The sequence below is a fragment of the Eschrichtius robustus genome, chromosome 12, assembly GCF_028021215.1.
Source record: "Eschrichtius robustus isolate mEscRob2 chromosome 12, mEscRob2.pri, whole genome shotgun sequence".
In the NCBI taxonomy this organism is placed as follows: domain Eukaryota; kingdom Metazoa; phylum Chordata; class Mammalia; order Artiodactyla; family Eschrichtiidae; genus Eschrichtius; species Eschrichtius robustus.
Genome location: NC_090835.1, coordinates 85,682,751 through 85,704,243, shown reverse-complemented (window position 1 = coordinate 85,704,243; position 21,493 = coordinate 85,682,751). Strand labels below are relative to the sequence as shown.

Here is a 21,493-nt window from a genome sequence, read left to right as displayed (position 1 = left end):
TTATTTTGGGAAGTAGTTATTTTTCATATTAAATCATGGGTTATTAATATTATTCTAAATAAATTAATTTAAAAAATTTAAACTCTATTATTTCTACTTTGGAAAGTATCGGTAGAAGTATCCACATAAACAAAATTATCTTTGCGGTCGTCACTAGTTTGTAAGACTGTATAAATATTCTGACCACAGTGTTGTGAAAATCGCTGACTACACAGTCCCCGGGCCAGGACTCAGGGAGACAGTGCGACAAAGAGCTCTCTGAGCAGAACGAGCAGGGCCAGGCACAGTCCCAGGTCCCGGGAGGGCCAGGCTCTCAGGCTCTCAGGGTGTCAGGCGGTCGCTGGGGCGGGGACGCTCCGTGGTGGGGATTCCCCGTCTCCCCGAGTTTCACTTTCTCTCTCACAACCTGTGTCGGGCCCTCCTGCCTGGACACTCGTGACGCGGCCCCACTTCTCACTCCCATTGCGTATCCGGTTTCTGGAGAAGCCAATCAGCGTCCCCGCGGTTCCCGGTTATAAAGTCTCCACCGACCCGCCGGGACTCAGCTTCTCCTCAGATCCCGAGGGTGCTGGTCATGGCGCCGCGAACCCTCCTCCTGCTGCTCTCGGTGGCCCTGGCCCTGACCGAGACCTGGGCGGGTGAGTGCGGGGTCGGGAGGGAACGGCCTCTGCGGGGAGGAGCGAGGGGACCCCTGGGGTCGGGGGGGCAGGACTCCCAGGGAAGGAGCCGCGCCGCCGCTCCCGGCCCAGACCCGCCCCCTCACCCCGGTCCCCGCCTGTCCCTCCCTGGCTTCCCGCCCCCTCTTCTCTCGCCCCGAGGTGCTGGCCCTTCTCCGACCTCCACACCTTTTCCTTCTCACGAGCCCCTCTCCCCCTCCCCCCCCCGGCCCCGTCACCTCAAACCCGGGACCCGCGCCGGGAGGAGGGTCGGACCGGGTCTCACCCCTCCCCGCCCCCAGGCTCCCACTCCCTGAGGTATTTCTACACCGGGGTGTCCCGGCCCGGCCGCGGGGAGCCCCGCTTCATCACCGTCGGCTACGTGGACGACACGCAGTTCGTCCGGTTCGACAGCGACGCCCCGAATCCGAGGATGGAGCCGCGGGCGCCGTGGGTGGAGCAGGAGGGGCCGGAGTATTGGGATCGGAACACGCGGAACATGAAGAACGCCGCACAGACTTTCCGAGTGAACCTGCACACCGCGCTCGGCTACTACAACCAGAGCGAGGCCGGTGAGCGACGCGGGCCCGGGTCCGGGTCACGACCCCCATCCCCAGGGACGGGCCGGCGTCGCCCCGAGTCTCCGGGTCCGAGGGTCACCCCAACATTGCGGGACCCGCCCGGCCCCCCGACTCGGGACTTTACCCGGTTTCATTTTCAGTTTGGGTTTAATCGCTGCGGTTGGTCGGGGCGGGGTCAGGGTCTCACACCATCCAGGAGATGTACGGCTGCGACGTGGGGCCGGACGGTCGCCTCCTCCGCGGGTACTGTCAGGACGCCTACGACGGCGCCGATTACATCGCCCTGAACGAGGACCTGCGCTCCTGGACCGCGGCCGACGCGGCGGCTCAGATCACCAAGCGCAAGTGGGTGGCGGCCGGTGTTGCGGAGCAAATCAGGAACTACCTGGAGGGCACCTGCGTGGAGTGGCTCCTCAGATACCTGGAGACCGGGAAGGACACGCTGCAGCGCGCAGGTATGAGGGGCCGCGGGGCCTCCCTGGTCTCCCCTCGGGCTGGAGCTGGCTTCCCACAAGGGGAGGAAATGGGGTCCCTGTGGGAACACCGCCCCAACTTCTTGTCGGGAGAGGGAGGAATCCGCCCAGGTTTTCATATTCTGTACAAGACAGTGACTCGCCGGTGGCCTCACTTCTCTGAAAGACAGTTAAGGAATCCAGTCTCTTTGGGGAAGAAGCAGGAAACCATCCCTGAAATAACTGACCAGCGGCGCCCTTTGACCCTGACCCCCATTTTGTGAACCATGACTTTCTCTCTCAAGGCCTGTTCTCAGCCTGAGAACATGTTAGGAGGCCTGACTCCAGCTTTTCTGAGTCATTCAGCCTCCACCAAAGTCAGGACCATTGCTCTGTATTCTCCCCTTTACATGGAGCCTCCTACCTTGGCTTTCATCCTTATTCTAGAACTTTCCAAGGACTGGGAGATTTTCCCAGACCCCGGAGTCCAGGCTGGTGTCTGGTGTTTTTGCTTCTTCTTTTCAAACCTGTTGTGCTGTCCATTCTCAGGATGGTCACATGATGCTGCTTCAGTGGCCCATGAAGGTAACCCAAAGTGTGAATTTTCTGATTCTTCCTCCTCAGACCCTCCAAAGACACACGTGACCCATCACCCCATCTCTGACCGTGAGGTCACCCTGAGGTGCTGGGCCCTGGGCTTCTACCCTGAGGAGATCTCACTGACCTGGCAGCGTGATGGGGAGGATCAGACCCAGGACATGGAGCTTGTGGAGACCAGGCCTTCAGGGGACAGAACCTTCCAGAAGTGGGCGGCCCTGGTGGTGCCTTCTGGAGAGGAGCAGAGATACACGTGCCATGTGCAGCACGAGGGGCTTCAGGAGCCCCTCACCCTGAGATGGGGTAAGGAGGGACATGGGGGGTGTGTAGCTTCTTCTCAGATAAAGCAGGAGCCCTCCTGGACACGTTCAGCAAGGTCGGGATTCAAGCCTGAGGTCAGGGCCCCTTCCCTTTCCTCCACAGAACCTCCTCAGCCCACCGTCCCCATCATGGGCCTCATCGTTGGCCTGGTTCTCTTGGTGGTCACTGGAGCCGTGGTGGCTGGAGCTGTGATCTGGAGGAAGAAGCACTCAGGTAGGGAAGGGAGGGAGGGATCTGAGTTTTCTTGTCTCACTGGGGGGTTTCAAGCCCAGGTAGAAGTTTGCCTGCATTTTTATTGGGCAGTACCACTCAGAAACATTGCTTGCCAGTCTGGAGACTGGCACTTACCCTTTTGTAAAGCACATGTGGAAATGAAAGATTTTTTCACCTTCATAATTCCAGTTGGGGACCAGATTACCAGCACTTGAAGGTCAGAGAGGGAAGGTCCCTGCTGAGGACAGACCCCCCAGGAGGGCAGAAGTTGATCCAGTCCCCCCACATCTCCTTTCTTCGTGTTCCTGATCCTATCATGGGTTTTGGCCAACAGTTCTGGAAAGTTCTCTGTGGTCCAGGACTAGGGGGTTCCTCTAGGATCTCACAACTCAGTCTTCTCCCTGGCCTCTCACATCATGTTTTCTTCTTACAGGTGTAAAAAGAGGGAGCTACGCTCAGGCTGCAAGTGAGTGTGGAGGGGGTGTGATTCCTGAGACCCATGTGAGGGCGCAGACAGGAGGCCATGGGGGGCTCACCCTCCTAAAGTTCCTTCTCTAGTTTCTCTCTTGTGGGTTCTGACCACGTCCTGGTTTTGTTCTCCCCCAGGCAGTGACAGTGCCCAGGGCTCTGATGTGTCTCTCACGGATCCTAAAGGTGAGACCCTGGAGGGCCTCGATTGGGAGAGGTGTTGGGGCCGAGGGGATGCCCCGGGTGGTGGGGATCTTTGAGTGGGACATTTGACCATGTGGGGGGCTGATGGGAAGGTCAGCACTTTACATGACTGACCTGAATTTGTTCGTGATTATTTTCTTTCACAGTGTGAGACAGCAGCCTCGTGGGGACTGAGTGATCCACGGTCCCACTTTGTGGCTTCAGATCCCATGACTCCTCTTTCTGCAGCTGCATCTGAATGTGTCTGTGTTCCTCGTAGCATAATGTGAGGAGTTGGGGAGACTGGCCCACCCCTGTCCACCATGACCCCTCCCCACACTGACCTGTGTTCTCTTCCCTGATCCACTTGCCTGTTCCAGCAGAGGCAGGGCTGGGCCACCTCCATCCCTGTTTTAACTTCGTGTTGCACTGAGTAATAATGTCTTACTTGCCTGTTGGAAATAAAATCTATATATGAATTTTGTTTTTTCTAATTCTTGCCATGAGGGGTTGATGGGATAATAAAGGAAAGGATTCCTAAAGGTTGAGAGAGAGAATAAATGGAAGCACTGAGAACCTTCCAGATTCTGTGTGTTTGCTGTGCTGACCCTGTCGCAGGTGGGACAGGAGGAGGCTGTGAGGAGCTGAGCGTGGACGCGGCCTGTGCCCACTCCGTGCTCACTGCATCGTGCGCTTTGATGTGGTCACTGCTCTGCCAGGTCATCTTCTCTGTTTGTCCTCGTCACTTCAGTAGAACCTTGTCCCACCAGGACCTGTGATCTCAGAGGCTCAGAAATCACCTGGGCCTTGTACTGTCTCCAGGACTGTGGGCAGCAAGGGCTTCCTGTAACCAGGTAGCCTTCGCTCAGGCCTTGGTCCCATCCTCGGACCCTGTCTTTATCGTGTGTGTTTATATTTTGCTTATTTAGTTGTTGTTGTTGGAATAATGACTGTTGTTTTTCATGTGCAGAGTTCCGGTCTCATTCTTCTCTGGGTGTCTCCATCTCTGACAGCAGCAGGAGTCATTTTGCCTGTCATTGTCCCCACAAGTCCAAGGGGGCCCTGCACACAGGATTCTCAGTAGTATCAAGAGAGCAATTTTCAGCCTCATCCAGCTCTTGCCCTCCTTCTAGAGATGTGTGCTGGATTCTTCTTTCCAACTTTTCCCCATCTTTTTAAAGGAACCAGATTCTGGAATTAGCAAAGAGAAGGGACCCAATAGTCTCTCATCTTGACTTAATTCTTGCTGGATTTCTCTCTTCTCTGCAGCCTGGCCCCTCTTCTGCCCTTAGATAGATCTTCTAAGCCTAGTGCTAACTCCAATCCAAACTGGTGGATTTAGAAAGCAGAGTCTAACAGAGTCAGGGTACGTTGGAATATAAGACACATAAGTGCAGGATATTCTTTTCTGAAGCGAGAAGGAGCATGGTGTGTGGTGTGCAGACTGATTGGTGTGGGAGGGAGGGGAGATCAGCCCTTGTGAGAAAAGTACAGGCGGCATTGATGTCATTGCGAATGGATGTTGTGCTGTAGCTGCCACAAGACAGCATGTGGCCTGAGGTCACGTTAATAAAGACACTGTCTCTAGAATAGGGAGGTGCTCTACACTGATGATTCATTCAGTTGGTATTTTTGTGTGCCAGATACATGACACACTATTTTTGCATCTAGGAAACCTCAGGGAACTAACAACAGACAAAACTTGCCAGCCACGTGGAGTATATGCTCTAGGGGAAAGGGCAGAGTGTGCACTCTGAGACTAGTAAGTGAGGGAAGTGTTTACATTAAAAGTTGGTAAGTGCTTTGAGGAAGGTGACCCAGCGTGTAAGTGTGTGGGGACAGGGAAGGTGGCTGTTTTACTAGGGCGGTCAGTGTGGGCCTCATTGAGAAGATGACCTTTGAGTAAAGATGGGAAGGACATGAAGGAATGTCCATGAGGATGTCTGGGGCAAGTTCTCTCCAGGCAGGGGAGCCTCCAGTGCCAGTGCACTAGGGCAGGAGAGTGTCTGCGTGCTCAAGGAAGAGCGAGGAGGCCATCGTAGCTGGAGGAGAGAGGAACTGAGATGAGGTGCAGTGTCCGGACAGATCATATAGACCTAGACAATATTAGAAGGGTTTTGATTTTGTCTGAGTAAGATGCGGAGTTTACAAGATGGTTTGAACAGAAGATTGACCTGGTGTGACTACTCTCTAGAAACATCTGGCTGCTGGGCAGAATCAGGAGGTGAAGGGCAAGAGATTCCATAGAGGAAACTGTAGGAAATGGTGCAGTGTCCAGGCTGGAGATGCTGGTGCTTGTCTGGGGTGTGAGCAGGGAAAGTAATAGTAACTGATTGGATTCTGGATATATTCTGAAAATGACGTTTTACAGCAATTCCTAATGGATTAAATTTGGGTTATAAGAAAGCAGAATGAAGGGAGACCCCAAATTTTGAGATTTGCAAGTAGACATGTGGGGCACCTTCCGCAGAAGTGGGGAGACTCTGGAAGCAGCATATTTGAGGAGGCGGCAGCATTGGCATTCGGTTTAGGAAAGTGCAAACTGAGTCTGGGGTTCAGGTGAGATGACTTGGCTGGAGAAATAGTTGGAGGAGGTGACACCTGTAAATGAGGTTTAAAGCTTTGAGAACAGATGAGGTCACCAGGGGAGAATTGGCTACAGAAGAGGAAGGACAAGGACTGAACCCTGGACCCCCCAGCACTATGCGATCTGATCAGACCACACACCCGAGCAGACCGCACGGTTCTGACCACCGAGTCTAGAAGGCACAGAGAGCAGGGGGTCCCGATCTTCCTTGTGCATCACCTGCACACCTCAGGTGGAAGGGAGCGTGAGAATCTGCATTTTAAACAAGTTTGGTGCTGAGGTTGCTGGTCTTCAGATCACACAGTTAGTAGCAACAATGTAGACCAGGATTCCCACGTGGCTGTGCATCAGCCTCACCTGTAGGGCTTGTTCATAAGGGATTCCTGGACTCCATGCCCACATTCTGAGATGGTGGGTCGGGGAAGAGGCCTGAGTACTTTGCAACAATCCCTACAAGCAGTCCTGAGGCTCAGGCAGATTGGGATCCACTGAGGTCAGTGATCAGAGAGTAATCAGGGTGGGGAGGGGTTTTAAATCCGCATTGAAATGTTTTTCCCTGGGAAGAAAAAGTCAGGACATTTTCTGGGAGATACATGTTTTCTCTACCATGCAGTATAGCCAGGTGGAAAATTTAAGAAGCAGTTATCCACTCAGCATAAAGAAAAGCTCTTGAGTTGCTAAGAGGGTAGACCTAAATTTTCTCCACACACACGAAAAAGGTGATTATGTGGCATGATACAGTTGTAAGCCAATGCTACGGTGGTAATTATTTTGCAATATTAAGTGTGTCAAGTCAACAAGTTTTACACCATAAACTTACTCAATATTGTAGATCAATCATATCTCAATAAAGCAGCGGGGAAGAGTCTCTGAATCCCTGCTCTCTCAGAGTTTCGCTACATGGTATTCTCATGCAATTCTTTATGGGGAAAAAAGGGTTTCAAATTGTTCTAAATGGAACAAGAGAGAGAGAGAGAGAGGGAAAGAGAGATTGATTGTAGTTTTGTTTTATTTCAGGAAAAAGCCACAGAACAGCCCTGAGAGTACACAGCCAGGAACAGAATCCACAATCCCATCCAGGTCGGGTCCCACAGAGGAACCCCTGCGCCTGCAGGTAGGCACAGATGCCACTGTTCACAGCACTATCAGCCCTGATTCTGGACAATGCACCCTGCGGCTAGGCCTGCTGTCTCTGCTGCTCCTGACAACTGGACAACACTACCGCCACCTCTGCCACATGTGCCAAAGCATTCAGCACAATTCCAGCCTCCCTGTGTCACCATGTCCTGAGTCAGAGTCCAGCATGGGGTCACCTGCCTGGTGGGGCCTCAGGCTGTTTCAACCTGCCAGAATGTTTGGAAGCAGGTTTTTCTCTCTTATGGAGGGAGGTGGCCTCTACCTCCTACCAAGATCTTCAAGTATGAAATTCCCCTAACTTGGGAAGAGGGTACAGATTCTAGGGGTGGAGGTTGAAGGTGAGGAAGGGAAAAAGAATGACAAATTTCAATTTTTGCAGCAATGATCTAGACGAGAACTTGACCTGGTTCATTGTAAGCAGTCAGGTTGGATGGATGAATAAGTAATAAATGACATCTTTCAACTTCTTCTGTGATGTTCTGTTATGGGGTCCAGCTTCTGTCTACTCCAGTTTATACGCAGATAAGCAGAGTGCATTTTTCAATAATGAAATGATTACTCAAAATGTCCTCTCCCTACCTTTGTCTCTTTCTAAGCTTAAAAAAACAAGATCTGTAAGTCTTCATGGGATCCATACATAAACACTGACATTTTATACTAAGTTTCCTATTTCTTTGTACATGCACATCTTTCTGGGGAAAGTATCCATATCACTTATCAGTTTACATGTGATCCCCACAAAAAAGTATCAATACTAGTTTAGACAGCAAGTTACTCAATCTCTGGTCCATGAGGAACTAATGATCCAACTGTCTTAGCAGATCCAATGACATGATATAAATGCTCATCTTTTTCTTGGCAATTACCAGTCTGGGTCAAGATAAAGGTAGAAGTTTACTTGCTTACACTCACTTTCAATGTCTGTATGTTTCTTATTGTGAGCTGAGAGCAAACATTTCACAAACCAGCACTGGCTCACAGAAGAGATAAAGTATCATTGGTTTAGGTGGACTTGTATTCTAGCACCTACCATGGTGCCAGATAAATAGCAGGAGTGAAAAAACAGGTCGTGGAGACTCCATTCCCAGTAACGTGATAGAACTTGTTTTAAGGCTGCCTCTTCCAGTGAAAACGAATAAAAATAATAAATAAAGTATAAAAAGCTTCCATAAGTACAGTATCAAGAGAATAATTATTTAGGCCAAAATATAAATGTGGGTAATGACCCAGAGGGAAAAATTGTTTTTATCCTTAGGGCATTAGCCAAATCTGGAAACATCTTACCTTTGGTTTTCTCAAGCTTATGAGCTGTATTTGGAAATGTCACCCAGAGAACTCATATTGTTTTTTTTTAATCCTGTGAAGTAAAAGCTTTTAGTAAGAAAGGCTTAGTGGAAGCCCCTGAAAAAGCCGCCCAAGCACAGCCACGACAGAACATTAAAAACGATATTGTGTCTTGGGATAATGAAAGAAGTTAACGTCATCCTCAAAGACTTAAAGGTTGCAGGGGTGGTGGTCACATCACATACCAGTTAACTCACCACTGTGGTTCTTGCGGAAACTGGAAGGATCGTTGTCAATGATAGTGAGACAACGCTGACTCTCGGCGCTGCTACCTTTCTTTTCATTTCCTACCTTTATGCTTCTACCTACAAAGTTCTCTCTTTTAAAAATCCCAAATTACCTGGAAGATCGGGCCAGGTTTTCGGGAATATAATTTTGATCTGGATTCCTGTGAAGTGAGCCCCAAAACCTTTGACTTGAACTCTATTTATTCTGGTCTCTGCATTGCTAGCCTCAGCCGTGTGACAGGCCATGTAGTCAGATGGTCCCAAAGTCACCCTGTGGTTGGCAGACTCTAAGTTGGTCCCCGATGCTCCCTCCTCCGGTATCTATGCCCCTGTCTAATACCTTTGGAACATAAGCTGGACCTAGTGACTCATTGGTAACAAATAGAATAGGGGAAGTGATGAATGTATATTTGGGGATCACCAGGGAAAAAGATATGAGGGACCCGGGGTCAGCTGTCTCAGGGCTGGCTGGGGAAGCAGAGATTCCTGATGGAACCCAATGACAACTGATGCTGCATTCTTTCCCTACCTGAGGAGTTTCTCCTCCAAATCTCAGCCTCCACAGTCACTGCCATCAGACAGGAGGAGGAGGAGGAAGAGACCACCAGCAGTGATTCTCATCCTGGCTGGAATGTCAAGAGAACTGTCTGTGAAAAGGACAAGAAGGGAAGTGAAGAAACGAAGGCTCCCAAATCTAACACCTGGTGACCCAAACGCTCCCCTATCAGACCCCATGGCTAGAGAGATGAGGAGGGTAACAGTCTCCAGTCTCCCTGTGCTGTGCCCCCAACCCTGGCCCAGCTCTCCCTTTCTCCATTTACAATAATGTTCTAGGAGCCCATTGGTGACACTGTAAATATATCTCTGCTCGTCTTAGAACAGACCACCACAGCCCCACACTCCTGGGAAGTCCTATTCTGCCAATATGTATTCAGTATGTGCAGCAGAACCCAAATAACAGTGGTCTCACAGGATGGAAGCCTGTGTGTATCTCCCATGACAGTGAGGCAGGCAGTTCCAGGGCTGCTAGGATGGCTCTGCAGCACGAGGATGTCCAGGCGTCCAGGTCTCCTTGACCTTCCTTCTCTGCTGTCCCTGGGATGTTGCCATTGTTGACATGACCCAAGGTACCTAAGACCATGTTCATGGTCCAGGAGCAACCAGGGAAAGCAGGGAAGGAAGAAAGGTTTCTTCCCTTTAAGATCAAAATTTTAAAGTTGACATCTGCTTCATCATATTGGCCAGAACTTAATCAAAAGGATACAAGTAGTGGAGATTGAATGTTTTGTTTTGTTTTTTTACTTTAATTTCTTTCTTTCTTTCTTTCTTTATTTTGGCTGCTTTGAGTCTTCGTTGCTGGGCTTTCTCTAGTTCCGCTTAGTTGCAGTGCGGGGGCTTCTCATTGCGGTGGCTTCTCTTGATGCGAGCACAGGCTCTAGGCGCGCAGGCTTCAGTAGTTGTGGGGCACGGGCTTCAGTAGTTGTGGCGCACGGGCTTATTTGCTCCGCGGCATGTGGGATCTTCGCGGACCAGGGATCGAACCCGTGTCCCCTGCATTGGCAGGCGGATTCTTAACCACTGCGCCACCAGGGAAGTCCCGAATGTATTTTTAATCTGGGTGCCTTTGTCCAGAAAAAAACTCTATTACTATGGAAGAGACATGATTTTTGCTATACTTAAATTTTTTTAAATCAGCAGTGGAGAATTGTTATTATCAGTATCTTAAGCTGAGCCAGATTTGTATTTTAAAAATAGAATAATCTTAGAATATATTGCTAATTGATAACAAAATTGCAGATAGAATATGTGATAAATACCACCTGATAAAATTAAATCGCTCTCTATAACACTGTCGAAACTGGTAACAGTTACTGTGTCCAGGGAGGGAATTTGGAAGGGTTTTGGATGGAATGGAGGAGAAAATTTACTTTTCACTGTATATCCTTTATGTCATATGAATTTTTTAAACTTTATGCATGTATTAGTAAGTTGAAATAAATGTTGAATGACCAAAGAAAACCCCACACTCATTTAGTAATCATTTATTAAGCGGTAACTAGATGTCAGGCTCTGCGCTGGGCCTCAGTGAGTGACACATCAAGGAACTCACGATGGAGTGAAATGACCTGGTAAATGCAACATAGTCTATAATTAGTTGTCGGGGAAACAGCTTCCAGGAGGGAAGGAGCTGATTGAGAGCATACTGTGTGCCGGGTGTGGTGCCCCCTGCCGGGCACATAAAGAAAGCTAAGGTCTATGGCTTGGTGACCTAAATGTCTCACCCCGATGAGGGTCTGTGCCAGTCCATGACTTCCCAGGAGCCCCACTCTTATCCTGTCCCTGTGTGGGACGTGAGCTGAGGATTGGAGAGATGACCTTGGCCCATTTGGTCCAAAAATTAGTAGAAAGGGTTAGTTAGAGAACACAATTTCCTAATGAAGCTGAGTAATCAACACGAGAGAAAATCACTAAGAAATAATCTGGATGAAGGGGAAGAAACCAACATACTAGAATCACAAGGAGTGACTCTGGGATCCTGTATGAAAGTAAGATGGGAGGAATAATGGGAGCCCAGGGTTTGCTGGCAGGATGACACAGGGAAGAAAAATGTGGGTGACTTTAGTGACGGCACTTTCCTAGAGGTGTAGGAGGTTTGAAAAGTAAGGGGGCAAATATTCAGAGGGGACCCTCTCAGATTCCCACAGACCTGGAGAGAAACCTTTCCGATGAAAACATTGATTCTTGTATCCAGGTCAGTGCCGTGATAAACACAAGTCAGTTCTGCAGATCATCCTGCCTGAGGCGGACCCACAGTGACAATGACTGTTCAGTGACTGTGCAATCCGTGGCAGAGTCCTCACTACCTCGTGCTCCTGCTTCTCTGACCTGGAATGTCCCAGTGCAGACAGACTCTGAGATACCAAGGATCTACCCAAGGACCCCTGCCTCCTGGGGTTCACACCTTGTGGCTCTCCACCCCTGAGTGTGGGTGGGACCTGGGACTTGCTTCTGACCAATAGACTATGACAACGGGGATGTCACTCCTGAGATTAGATCATAGAAGAGCAAGACCCCATCTTGCTGGCTGACTTTCTACTGTCTTCACTGCTTGCAAGCTCTGAGGAAGGAAGCAGCTGCGTTGGAAAGTCCTACATGGCAAGAAATTAAGGTCAGCCTCCTGTCAACATCCAGCAGAAGTCTTAGGCTGCCAGTGTAACAGCCCACAAGAAACTACTCAGTCTTCTTCCCTAAGGCAACCCTTTCCATTTCTTGATGACAGACGTTCTGCTTTCTCTTTACCAGCATAATGTCAGCTTCTCTGTCTCTCCTAGTTGCTGTCCTCTCACTTCATCCAGGAGGCCCCAGAAGGGAGCAGCAGGCAGGGTGGGAGGAAGTGCTGGTGAGCAGGGGTGTGGCCAGACCCCTCCTCATGTGTCACCTTGGACAGCAGATGTTCCCAGAAAGTCAGCTGGAAGAAGAGCAGTCAGGGCAGCAGGGATGGGAAGGAGATGCGTGAACACCCCTGTGACTCTCAGGCCCACGAGGGGCCGTGGTTTCAGGCTGTGAAATAACACAGTGATGAGTAAACTCTGCACGGCCCCTGCTGGTCTTCACCCTTCAGCATCTGGAAAGCCCAGTTCACACCCAGATGCAAACACCACTGCGGCCCTACAGCCCAGATGTGACCCTCACTTCCCCCCACCTCCGGCAAACACACTCCAGCAACCAATGTAGAACCAACTCTCCTGTCACTTCAGACCCCATGGACACACCTATAGGGAGTGTGAGAAACGCAATAGACTCCCAGCCAGTCTCAGAGCCCAGAGGGGACAGGGAAGCTGTCAGAGCCCCCAGAGGAGGTGACCCTTAGTGAGGCTGGTGAACAGTGTACGGGAGTCAACACAGGAGAGTGAGTACAGACCTGGGCGCAGCAGTCAGACCGCTGCCTTAGAGTCATGGCTCAGCCAGCTGAAGGCCAGCCAAGCTCTCAGAGGCCTCAGTTTCCTTGTCTGTAAAATGGGGTTAATTGCTGTCCCTATCTCAGAGGACTCTTATGAGATTTAAATAATTTGATTCATGTAAGTCCCTTAAAATGGTATCTGACACATTTACTAAGGCAAAATCCTGGGAAGGAAGAGAGTCCATGCATGCAGCTCCTGTTTCTTTCTTCCAAGAGGATGAGGACCACTTCTCCCCAACACTCATCACCTCAACCTCTTCTTACTCATGTGCAGATGGAGAGCTGTCCTGTCTCTTATATCCCCTGAGGTGGGAGGGGCACCTGGAGAAGGCCAGGGTGGGGGCCAGGATGAGGACGCATCAGAGCAATGCACACCCACACACCACAAAAACACACATATGCATACAAAGGCCCACACATGCTTGTGTACACTCACCCACACACATATACACAAACATCCACACACATTTCTATACGCATGTGAACACACACAGACAGACACACATGCAGGTTACACTCTCCCTTCAGATTTGCCAGTTCATTGTAGGACTGGGCTTAATACTACTTCATCTTTGTAAAAAAATTTAGGATCCTGCAGGAGACGGACCTGAGAATTTTTGTCCCACTAGAAAGAGACCCATTCCCCAGGCAATCTGGTACTTTCTGGGCCTCATGTGGCCCTGCTCCTGGAACCCTCATAGAGGAGAAGGGGAGCTGAACTTAGATCAAGGTCCTGGAGTCCAAAGGCAGCCACGTACACTGGCCTGACCTGGAAGTGGGGCTCAGGGGATCCAGCAGGTCCCCAGCCTCCCAGCTCACCTGCACTTTCTCAGCTGGCCTCCCACCAGCCAGGGTCCCTCCAGGCTTTGCTGCACAACAGGATGCCTGCACGTTGGCTCCAGAAGTCACGAGGACAGGAGTTGCAATTCAACCCCTGAGGTGAGAGACCCTTGGGTCAGAACAATGAAACCCAGAATCCCTTCCTAACCTGAGTTCTTGGTGTTCTAGAGCACAGTTCTTGCAGGCAAAGTTCCAGCAATCTGAACTCCTGCAAACACAACCCCACTGACAGCAGCTGCAAGGAGAAGCTGGCCAGCAAGTGCTCCCTTGATGGGGATGCTGGCCTGGGAAGACGGCTTTGAGGAGGAAAGCAGAGTGAGGGGCCCTGACCTCACATCTGAGCCCTGACCCTGCTGAAAGTCCCCAGAAGGGCTCCTACTTCCCTGAGAAGAAGGTTCCGCCTCAGATCCCTCCACACCGGACCTCAGGAAGAGGGGTTCAGGCAGCCCCTGGTGCTGCACGTGGCACGTGTGTCTCTGCTCGTCTCCAGAAGGCAACACCAGGGCCGCCCACTTCTGGAACGTTCTGTCCTCTGAAGGCCTGGTCTCTACAAGCTCCATGGCCTGGGTCTGTTCCTCCTCACCACGCTGCCAGGTCAGGGTGACCTCTGAGGGTAGAAGTCCAGGGCCCAGGATCTCAGGGTGACCCCTCCATCAGGGCTGGGATGCTGTGTCACCTGTGCTCTGGAGGCTCCTGCGGGAGACAAAGCAGGGAGGGCTCAGGCAGGGCCTTGCTGAGTGGCATCGACTCCAAAGTTCAAGACACCGTAACTCCTGATGGTTTGGCTGCCAACCAGCACAAGGCAGGGACCGTCCTCTAGGCAGCGGGTGAAGGGAACAAGCACTAGACAAGCCAGGTCCAGGACGAGGAGGTGAGAACTCTGTCCAACATTCTCCTCCAGGATAAGATCCTCTTCAAGCACTCTCTTCCCTCTTTTTTTTTTTTTTTTCCCTGTCAGTGGTGTGCAGGGTTTTTTCTAACAGTTTTATGTTTCATAGTTTTTAAATCTTGTGACCAGACAAGTTTGTTGCCATTTCTACCATTTTGGACTTTATTGAGGCTTTCTGTATGGTACGTTGTAAACTTTTGGACAGTTCCAAACATTTGCAAAGAAGGTACATTCTCTGTGTTCTTGGAATAGGATTTGCTCTATCTCCATGAAGCTTTCCTTAGTATTTTTGTTATTTAGGTATTTTGTATTCACACTTATTTTTTGACTTCTTGGTATGTTATGGACTAGAAGCAATCACTCAAAGATTCCTATTAGCAATGAGTTTTTGCCCATTTTACTTGTATTCTTATAGTTTTTGCTTTTTATATTTGATACTTTTTCTCTGTTGACCTTTAAGGAGAGTTGTATCTTAATTGTGGATTATAATTTTCTTAGTAACATAAAACACCCTCTGTTGTCTTACTTAATAATTTTTTGCTTTGAATCCAATCCTGTTTGATAATAAGATCAAGACCTCAGATTTCTTTTATTTTGTATTTAGCTTATATATCTCTGCCCAGCACTTCCTTAATTTTAAATTTAAAGCCTTTAAAAATGTATATTTAAAGCTTAATTTTAATTTGTCTTGTTTATATCCTCAGGTAATTTCCTTAGACTTTGTAGTATTACTGGCATGTTTCAAAGACTTTCAAAGGCAAAAAATGGCTTTCTCTCTTTTTTAACATTGTCTATAAATGATATATTGGTGCGTAGAGAATCCTTGGATCATGGCCCTTTCTTCAGAACTCTATATATCTACTCTTTGACTCTGATGTTGAAACCGACCACTTGGAAAAGCAGCTTTTACTCTCTGACCCTTTGGTCCATTGCTGGTGTTTGTGCACATGCACGTGCTGACGATGGGAAATCATGCCTTTCTCTCAGGAGTTCTAACTGTGACTTCATTTTCTCTAGATATCCCCGGAAGAAGTTCTGGATTGAAAAGCCTATCAGTCCTCCAATCTAAAAGCAGACACAAGAATTTTCAGATAAACTTCCTTCTTTAGAGAAAGTACTCAAAGGATTCCATGGTAAAGGAAGGGGTTCTGAGCCTAGAAAACCTTTCTTTCTCTATAATGTTTCCTTAGGTTTTGATTGTGGCCGTGGCTTCTCAGAGTTCCTTGCTCTTGTGCACGTCACTCACACCACGCAGGGACATTGGGGAGGGAAACTAAGCAAGTCCAAACCAGAGAGCATTCCACATGATAGTCTAAGAATGTTACCTAGACTAAAGCAGAATCATAGTCAATAGGTCTCAGAGTTGGTAAAAAGATATTTCACATTTAACAGTGAGGTAAAAGAAAATTGGGAGGCTATGGAAAACAGTGTGGCATTTCCTCAAACAATTAAAAACATAATTACCATATGATCCAGCATTCCCACTTTCCAGAGAATTAAAAGCAGGATCTCAAAGAGATATTTGCACACTCATGTTCATAGCAGCAGTATTCGCTATAGCCAGGAGGTAGAAGCAACCCAAATCCATCCATTAGTGGATGAATGGATAAACAAAATGTGGCATATGCAGACAATGGAATATTATCTAGCCTAAAAAAGGAAGGAAATTTTGACACATGCTACAACATGGATGAACCTTGAGGCATAATGCTAAGTGAAATGAGCCAGTCACGAAGGGACAAGTACTGTATGATTCCATTTATGGGAGGTCTCTGAAGCAGTCAAATCCACAGGAACAGAAAGTAGATTAGTGGCTGGGAGGAGGGGGAAATGCTGAGCTGTTGTTCAATGGGTAGAGAGTTTCAGCTTTGAAGAATGGAAGAGTTCTGGAAATTGGTTGCACAGCAAGTTAAATACGCTTAACATTAATGAAGTATACACTTAAAAATGGTAAAAATGGTAAATGTTATGTGTTTTTACCACAATTAAAAATTTTTTTAATTTAAAGAATACTGGGAGAATGAATCTAAAAGAGGTATCTTTGAGAGTGGAGAGAAATAGTGTGGTCTAGGACTAGAAGTTTAGGACTTAGTTTAACAACAGGGAACATGTCCACAGGTCCTCTTTAATGAAGCACCAGTTGGGTTCAGCAGATGTTGGCCGGGATACTTACATGAACCACTTTACACGGGACAGCTCTGGGTGTCTCCTGAATTGATTTCTCTATTTCACTTGTGTTTTCATGGTGCTTTGTCACCTTCGAAAGTTATATTAGCTAACAGTAAGAGAATTTGACCTAGAAGATGTGGTGTCAGAATCGCTTACTGTCCTTTGGTACTTTTATTCTAGGAAAATTGATGAGGGATCTGGAATATAAAACAAGTGAGCAGCTGGAGGGGATAGTGGCTGAAGTTTGCTAATTGCAGGTTTCCTGTGAAGCGCCATTACTTATGGGTCAGCTCTTTCGATTTAAAGAGGAAGGTCTTCGTGTGACTAATGTATCCAAATTCTTTATCCTGAGATTTCAGATTTCAAAACCACAAACCTTTCCCCAGATTTGTGCAGCTGCAGTGATCCCAGTCCTTACCGTTTTTCCCTCTCAAGTCTCATCACACTGCCTGTGCCCTTGAAATTTCTGTGTTCTCTTCATTTTCCAGATATGGTTGCTAATAGTAAGAGCACAAGGTCAAAAGCAGTTTCTGGCCTGGCCCCCTGAGGAGTCTTCCCCCATTGTCATAAAGGCCCCAGGACCTATGGGATAAATCTCATTTGCTGTCTTTTGTGATGCCACGCCTTTATCTCCTTGTCCCCACAGTGAGGATCATCCTGAATTCCCAGACAGCCAGCGGCTACCTCTCAGTGTTTCCAAATGGGAAGAGCATGATATTCCCTGGCTTGTGGATGAACACATAGCAGCATGGTCAGCGATTTGATCCAGAGCCTGGTGTGCTGGGAAGTAAGGGCTTCACGTGGGGCAAAGTGTATTGGGAAGTGACAGTGGACAGGATCTGGTGGGGAGCAGAGGAGGAAGAAGAAGCAGTGAAATACAGGGGTGGAGCCAGAGGTGTGTTTGGCAGTAGCTATCTTGGTGGTTTTCTAGGCATCCCTGATGCGTCTAGTTCTCCTGGATATAGAGGTGAGAAGGAGGAGTCGGAGGGGAATGGTCGCAGGAAAATGGAATGTGGCCAGAATTCTGCCTGGTGAGGGTGGCAAGAGAGTCAGTGGTGAGAAGAGGGTTTCTCAGCTTCACCCCTGAGGAGGGAGTCTGGACTCTGCAGCTGTCTTCAGCTGGGGTCTATATATGCACCGGCCCTGAGCCTTGCCAGATCCTGTCCTACTGTCCAAGGCTGACTGGAGCTGCTCTGGATTATGATGGTGGGAAGGTAACCTTTACCAATGCCAGAACTCAAGAGTTTCTCTATGGATTCTCATCTTCCTTCACTGGGAGAATTTTCCCTTTCCCGTGGCTTGACTGCATGAGATCCAGACTTACGCTGAGACCCTGAGAGGAGACCTCCTGGGCACAGCCCTCGGGGTTCTCATTGATCCTCTGCTCCTTTACATCATTCCCAACTCTCTGCCTCAGCTAGGTGGTCCTGCGGGGTTTCTGAATGCACTTAGGTGACTGGAGCCTTATGGTAGTCAGGAGTCTCTTGTCCTCACTGCTTTGTCTCTAAAATGGGAGTCGTAATGCTTGGTCTGCTTTCTCTACAAGGGAATGGTTGAAATGTCTTTAAAGTACTTATTAAAATGTGTATTAATTATTAATTTTTCTCTTCTGTTGCCTTTGATTTGGTTCTTCACCTGCCACTGAGACAAAGGTATGAGAACGAGTGACTATATCATAGGACTGCAGCCCCTACCACGAATAAGAATTGATTACAACATCCATATCCATTTCTAGAGCACCTTTTCTGTCACATAATTTCTCCTGCCATCCTTCTAAGCAGCTGAGAAAACAGTAAATGTTTTGCAACTCATACCTGCTTACCATTGATACATTATGAGACTCGAGCTATCTGGAGTGGGAATTGGTTTATTTCTTTCTGCTATGTTCTGATAATTTTTGCAATAAGAATGGGGGAGTGGAAGCCATGTGAGGTTCAGGTGTATATGAGTTTTTGGAAGTCACTTGGTCCTGAAGTTCAGTCTTATATCAGCTGTGTTTTGAGATGGTAGAAATAGATACTTAGCTTAATATTAAATTAATAGTCTTAACTATAAGCACCAGAAAACAAATTTGGCTAATTTTAGAAAAAGGGAAATTTATTAAACGTTACTGTGGCTTTTAGAGTGTAAAGAGGGAGGGATATGTGTGCCTACCTGCTTGCAAATTCTGCCCCAAGAGAGCTGGGAGTCAGTGAGGGAGCTGCAGTGAGAGGGAGGAACAGGTGGGGGAGTCATCAGTGGTTGAGAGGATTGTTGGGATAGTCAGTACGTAAACAGAACATATGATGCATGAGGACAAGCTAGTGGAGAGTGGGTGTGATCTGGTAGGGAGCAGAGGAGGAAGAAGTAGTGAATACAGACAGGGGTGGAGCCAGAGGTGTGTTTGGCAGTAGCTATCTTGGTGGAGTCATAGACCCAACTGATGGGTATAGTTCTCCTGGATATAGAGATGAGAATGAAGGGTTGAGGAGGGAATGGTCTCAGGAAATTAGTGGATAGAACAGGCCATAGTTCTTCATGTAACTAAGTCTTAAATCAAAATCTGGCACAAGTGCACCAGATTGCCAGAGAATAGGATGCCTGCCTGTGCCCCAGCAACATTAAAGGTTAGGAAAGCGTGCTTTTGGCTTCTGTAATAAGAGGTGGTCTCATCAAGACTCACGTAGTTTAGCATTCTTAAGACATGGGAGCAGCTGCTAGCTGCCTAAGAAGAACGTCCCTTATTTAAACTGCTGGGTTCAAGAGATGTGGGTATACTTGCTCTGATAGCTCAGTTGTATAAGAATGTTTTGTCAAAAAAATATGACCAAACAACACAAGATTCCTATACCCTATTACTGTATCTATCAACACAAGCAAGGACAAGTCGATTGCTGACGTTGTATGTTCAGATCCTCATTATAGCAGGGACAAAGCAACGTGCAACCAGATTTTTTCTATACGGTGAGTGGCCAAAGGTTTTAACTATAATATTCAATTACAGCGCAGTCCATGTTTCACTTACAGGACTGAAGGGAACAGATTTTATGGGTTAAGGATGTAGATAGAGGATGTTGCAGTGATTTTGGCTAGAAGTAAATATGAGATGAAATATGAGTAATTACTAAAGAACAGGGTCAGAATTTAGCAAGATAATGTTGAAACTGTTCCTCTTTAGAATGTTTCTTAAGTCAAAGATTAATGTTAATAAGATACTTATTAGACAGATAAATAGAAAAAAAATCAGGGGGCTTCCCTGGTGGCACAGTGGTTGAGAATCCACCTGCCAATGCAGGGGATACGGGTTCGAGCCCTGGTCTGGGAAGATCCCACATGCCGCAGAGCAACTAGGCCTATGAGCCACAACTACTGAGCCTGCGCGTCTGGAGCCTGTGCTCCACAACAAGAGAGGCCGCGATGGTGAGAGGCCCACGCACCGCGATGAAGAGTGGCCCCCGCTCGCCGCAACTAGAGAAAGCCCTCGCACAGAAACGAAGACCCAACGCAGCCAAAAATAAATATAAATAAATAAATAAATTTGAAAAAGAAAAATACTAAAAAAAAAAAAAAAAGAAAGAAGTGATAAGCTCGACTGCATTGAAATTAAAAACATCTGCTCAGAGAAAGGCAATGTCAAGAGAATGAGAAGACAAGACACAGACTGGGAGAAAAATTTGCAAAAGACGCATCTGATAAAGAACTGTTATTCAAGATAGGCAAAGAACTCTTACAGCTCAACAATAAGAAAACAGTCTCATTTAAAAATGGGCCAAAGGGACTTCCCTGGTTGCGCAGTGGTTAAGAATCCGCCTGCCAATGCAGGGAACACGGGTTCAATCCCTGGGCCGGGAAGATCCCACATGCTGTGGAGCAGCTAAGCCCGTGCACCACAACTGCTGAGCCTGCACTCTAGAGCCCGTGAGCCACAACTACTGAGCCCACGTGCTGCAACTACTGAAGCCTGCGCACCTAGAGCCCGTGCTCTACAACAAGAGAAGCCACCGCAATGAGAAGCCCACACACTGCAACGAAGAGTAGCCCCCGCTCGCCACAACTAGAGAAAAGCTTGTGCGCAGCAACGAAGACCCAAACGCAGCCAAAAAAAGAAAAAGGACCAAAGACCTTAATAGACACCTTACCAAAGAAGATATACAGATGGCAAATAAGCATATGAAAAGATGTTCCCATTATATGTCATCATGGAAATGCATATTAAAACAATGAGTACTACTACACACCTATTGGAATGGCCGAAATCCAGAACACGAAGAAGACCAAATGCTGGAGAGGATGTGGAATAACAAGAAGTCTCATTCATTGCTGGTGGGAAGGCAAAATGCCATTGCTGGTGGGAAGGCAAAATGGTACAGCTACTTTGGAAGACGGTGCGGCAGTTTTTTACAAAACTAAAAATACTCTTACCAGACAATCCAGCGGTTGTGTTCCTCGGTATTTACCTAAAGGAGTTAAAAACATGTCTACACAAAAATCTGCATACGAATGTTTATAGCAGTTTTATTCATAATTGCCAAAACTTGGAAGCAACTCAGACGTCCATCAGTAGGTGAAGGGATAAATAAACTGTGGTACATCCAGACAATGGGATATTATGCAGTGTCAAAAAGAAATGAACTAGCAAGACTTGTAAAGACATGGAGGAACCTTAAATGCATACTACCATGTGAAAGAAGCCAATCAGAAAAGTCTATATACTGTATGATGCCAAGCATATGACATTCTGGAAAAGGCAAAACTGTGGAGACAGTAAAAAGATGTGTTGCCAGGGGTTGGGGAGTGAGGGGAGGAATAAGTAGGCGGAAAATAGAGGATTTTTAGGGTAGTGAAACACTCTGTCTGATACTATAATAATAGACACATGTTCCTACACA

The 21,493-nt window shown here is 47.8% G+C and overlaps 1 protein-coding gene and 1 long non-coding RNA gene across 3 annotated transcripts; one reads left to right on the top strand and one right to left on the bottom strand.

Annotated features, from left to right (window-relative positions):
- Nucleotides 1-525: 525 nt before the first annotated feature.
- Nucleotides 526-3,950, top strand: LOC137772984 (BOLA class I histocompatibility antigen, alpha chain BL3-7-like). 2 transcript variants are annotated; one of them, XM_068557240.1, is made up of 8 exons: nt 526-638; nt 959-1,228; nt 1,417-1,692; nt 2,314-2,589; nt 2,710-2,820; nt 3,254-3,321; nt 3,427-3,474; nt 3,639-3,950. In XM_068557240.1, the coding sequence occupies exons 1-8, from the start codon at nt 575-577 to the stop codon at nt 3,759-3,761; spliced, it is 1,236 nt and encodes a 411-aa protein (XP_068413341.1). In that variant the 5' UTR covers nt 526-574; the 3' UTR covers nt 3,762-3,950. The 2 variants fall into 2 exon arrangements, with proteins under 2 accessions (XP_068413341.1, XP_068413340.1); XM_068557239.1 differs by having other exon boundaries at nt 527-638; nt 3,254-3,286.
- A 6,843-nt stretch (nt 3,951-10,793) lies between these two features.
- On the bottom strand, nt 10,794-14,073 carry LOC137772986 (uncharacterized). The gene is made up of 2 exons (XR_011075616.1): nt 13,991-14,073; nt 10,794-13,661 (listed from the first exon to the last, which is right to left on the bottom strand). It is a non-coding gene; the product is annotated as an uncharacterized lncRNA (long non-coding RNA).
- Between the last annotated feature and the right edge of the window lie 7,420 nt (nt 14,074-21,493).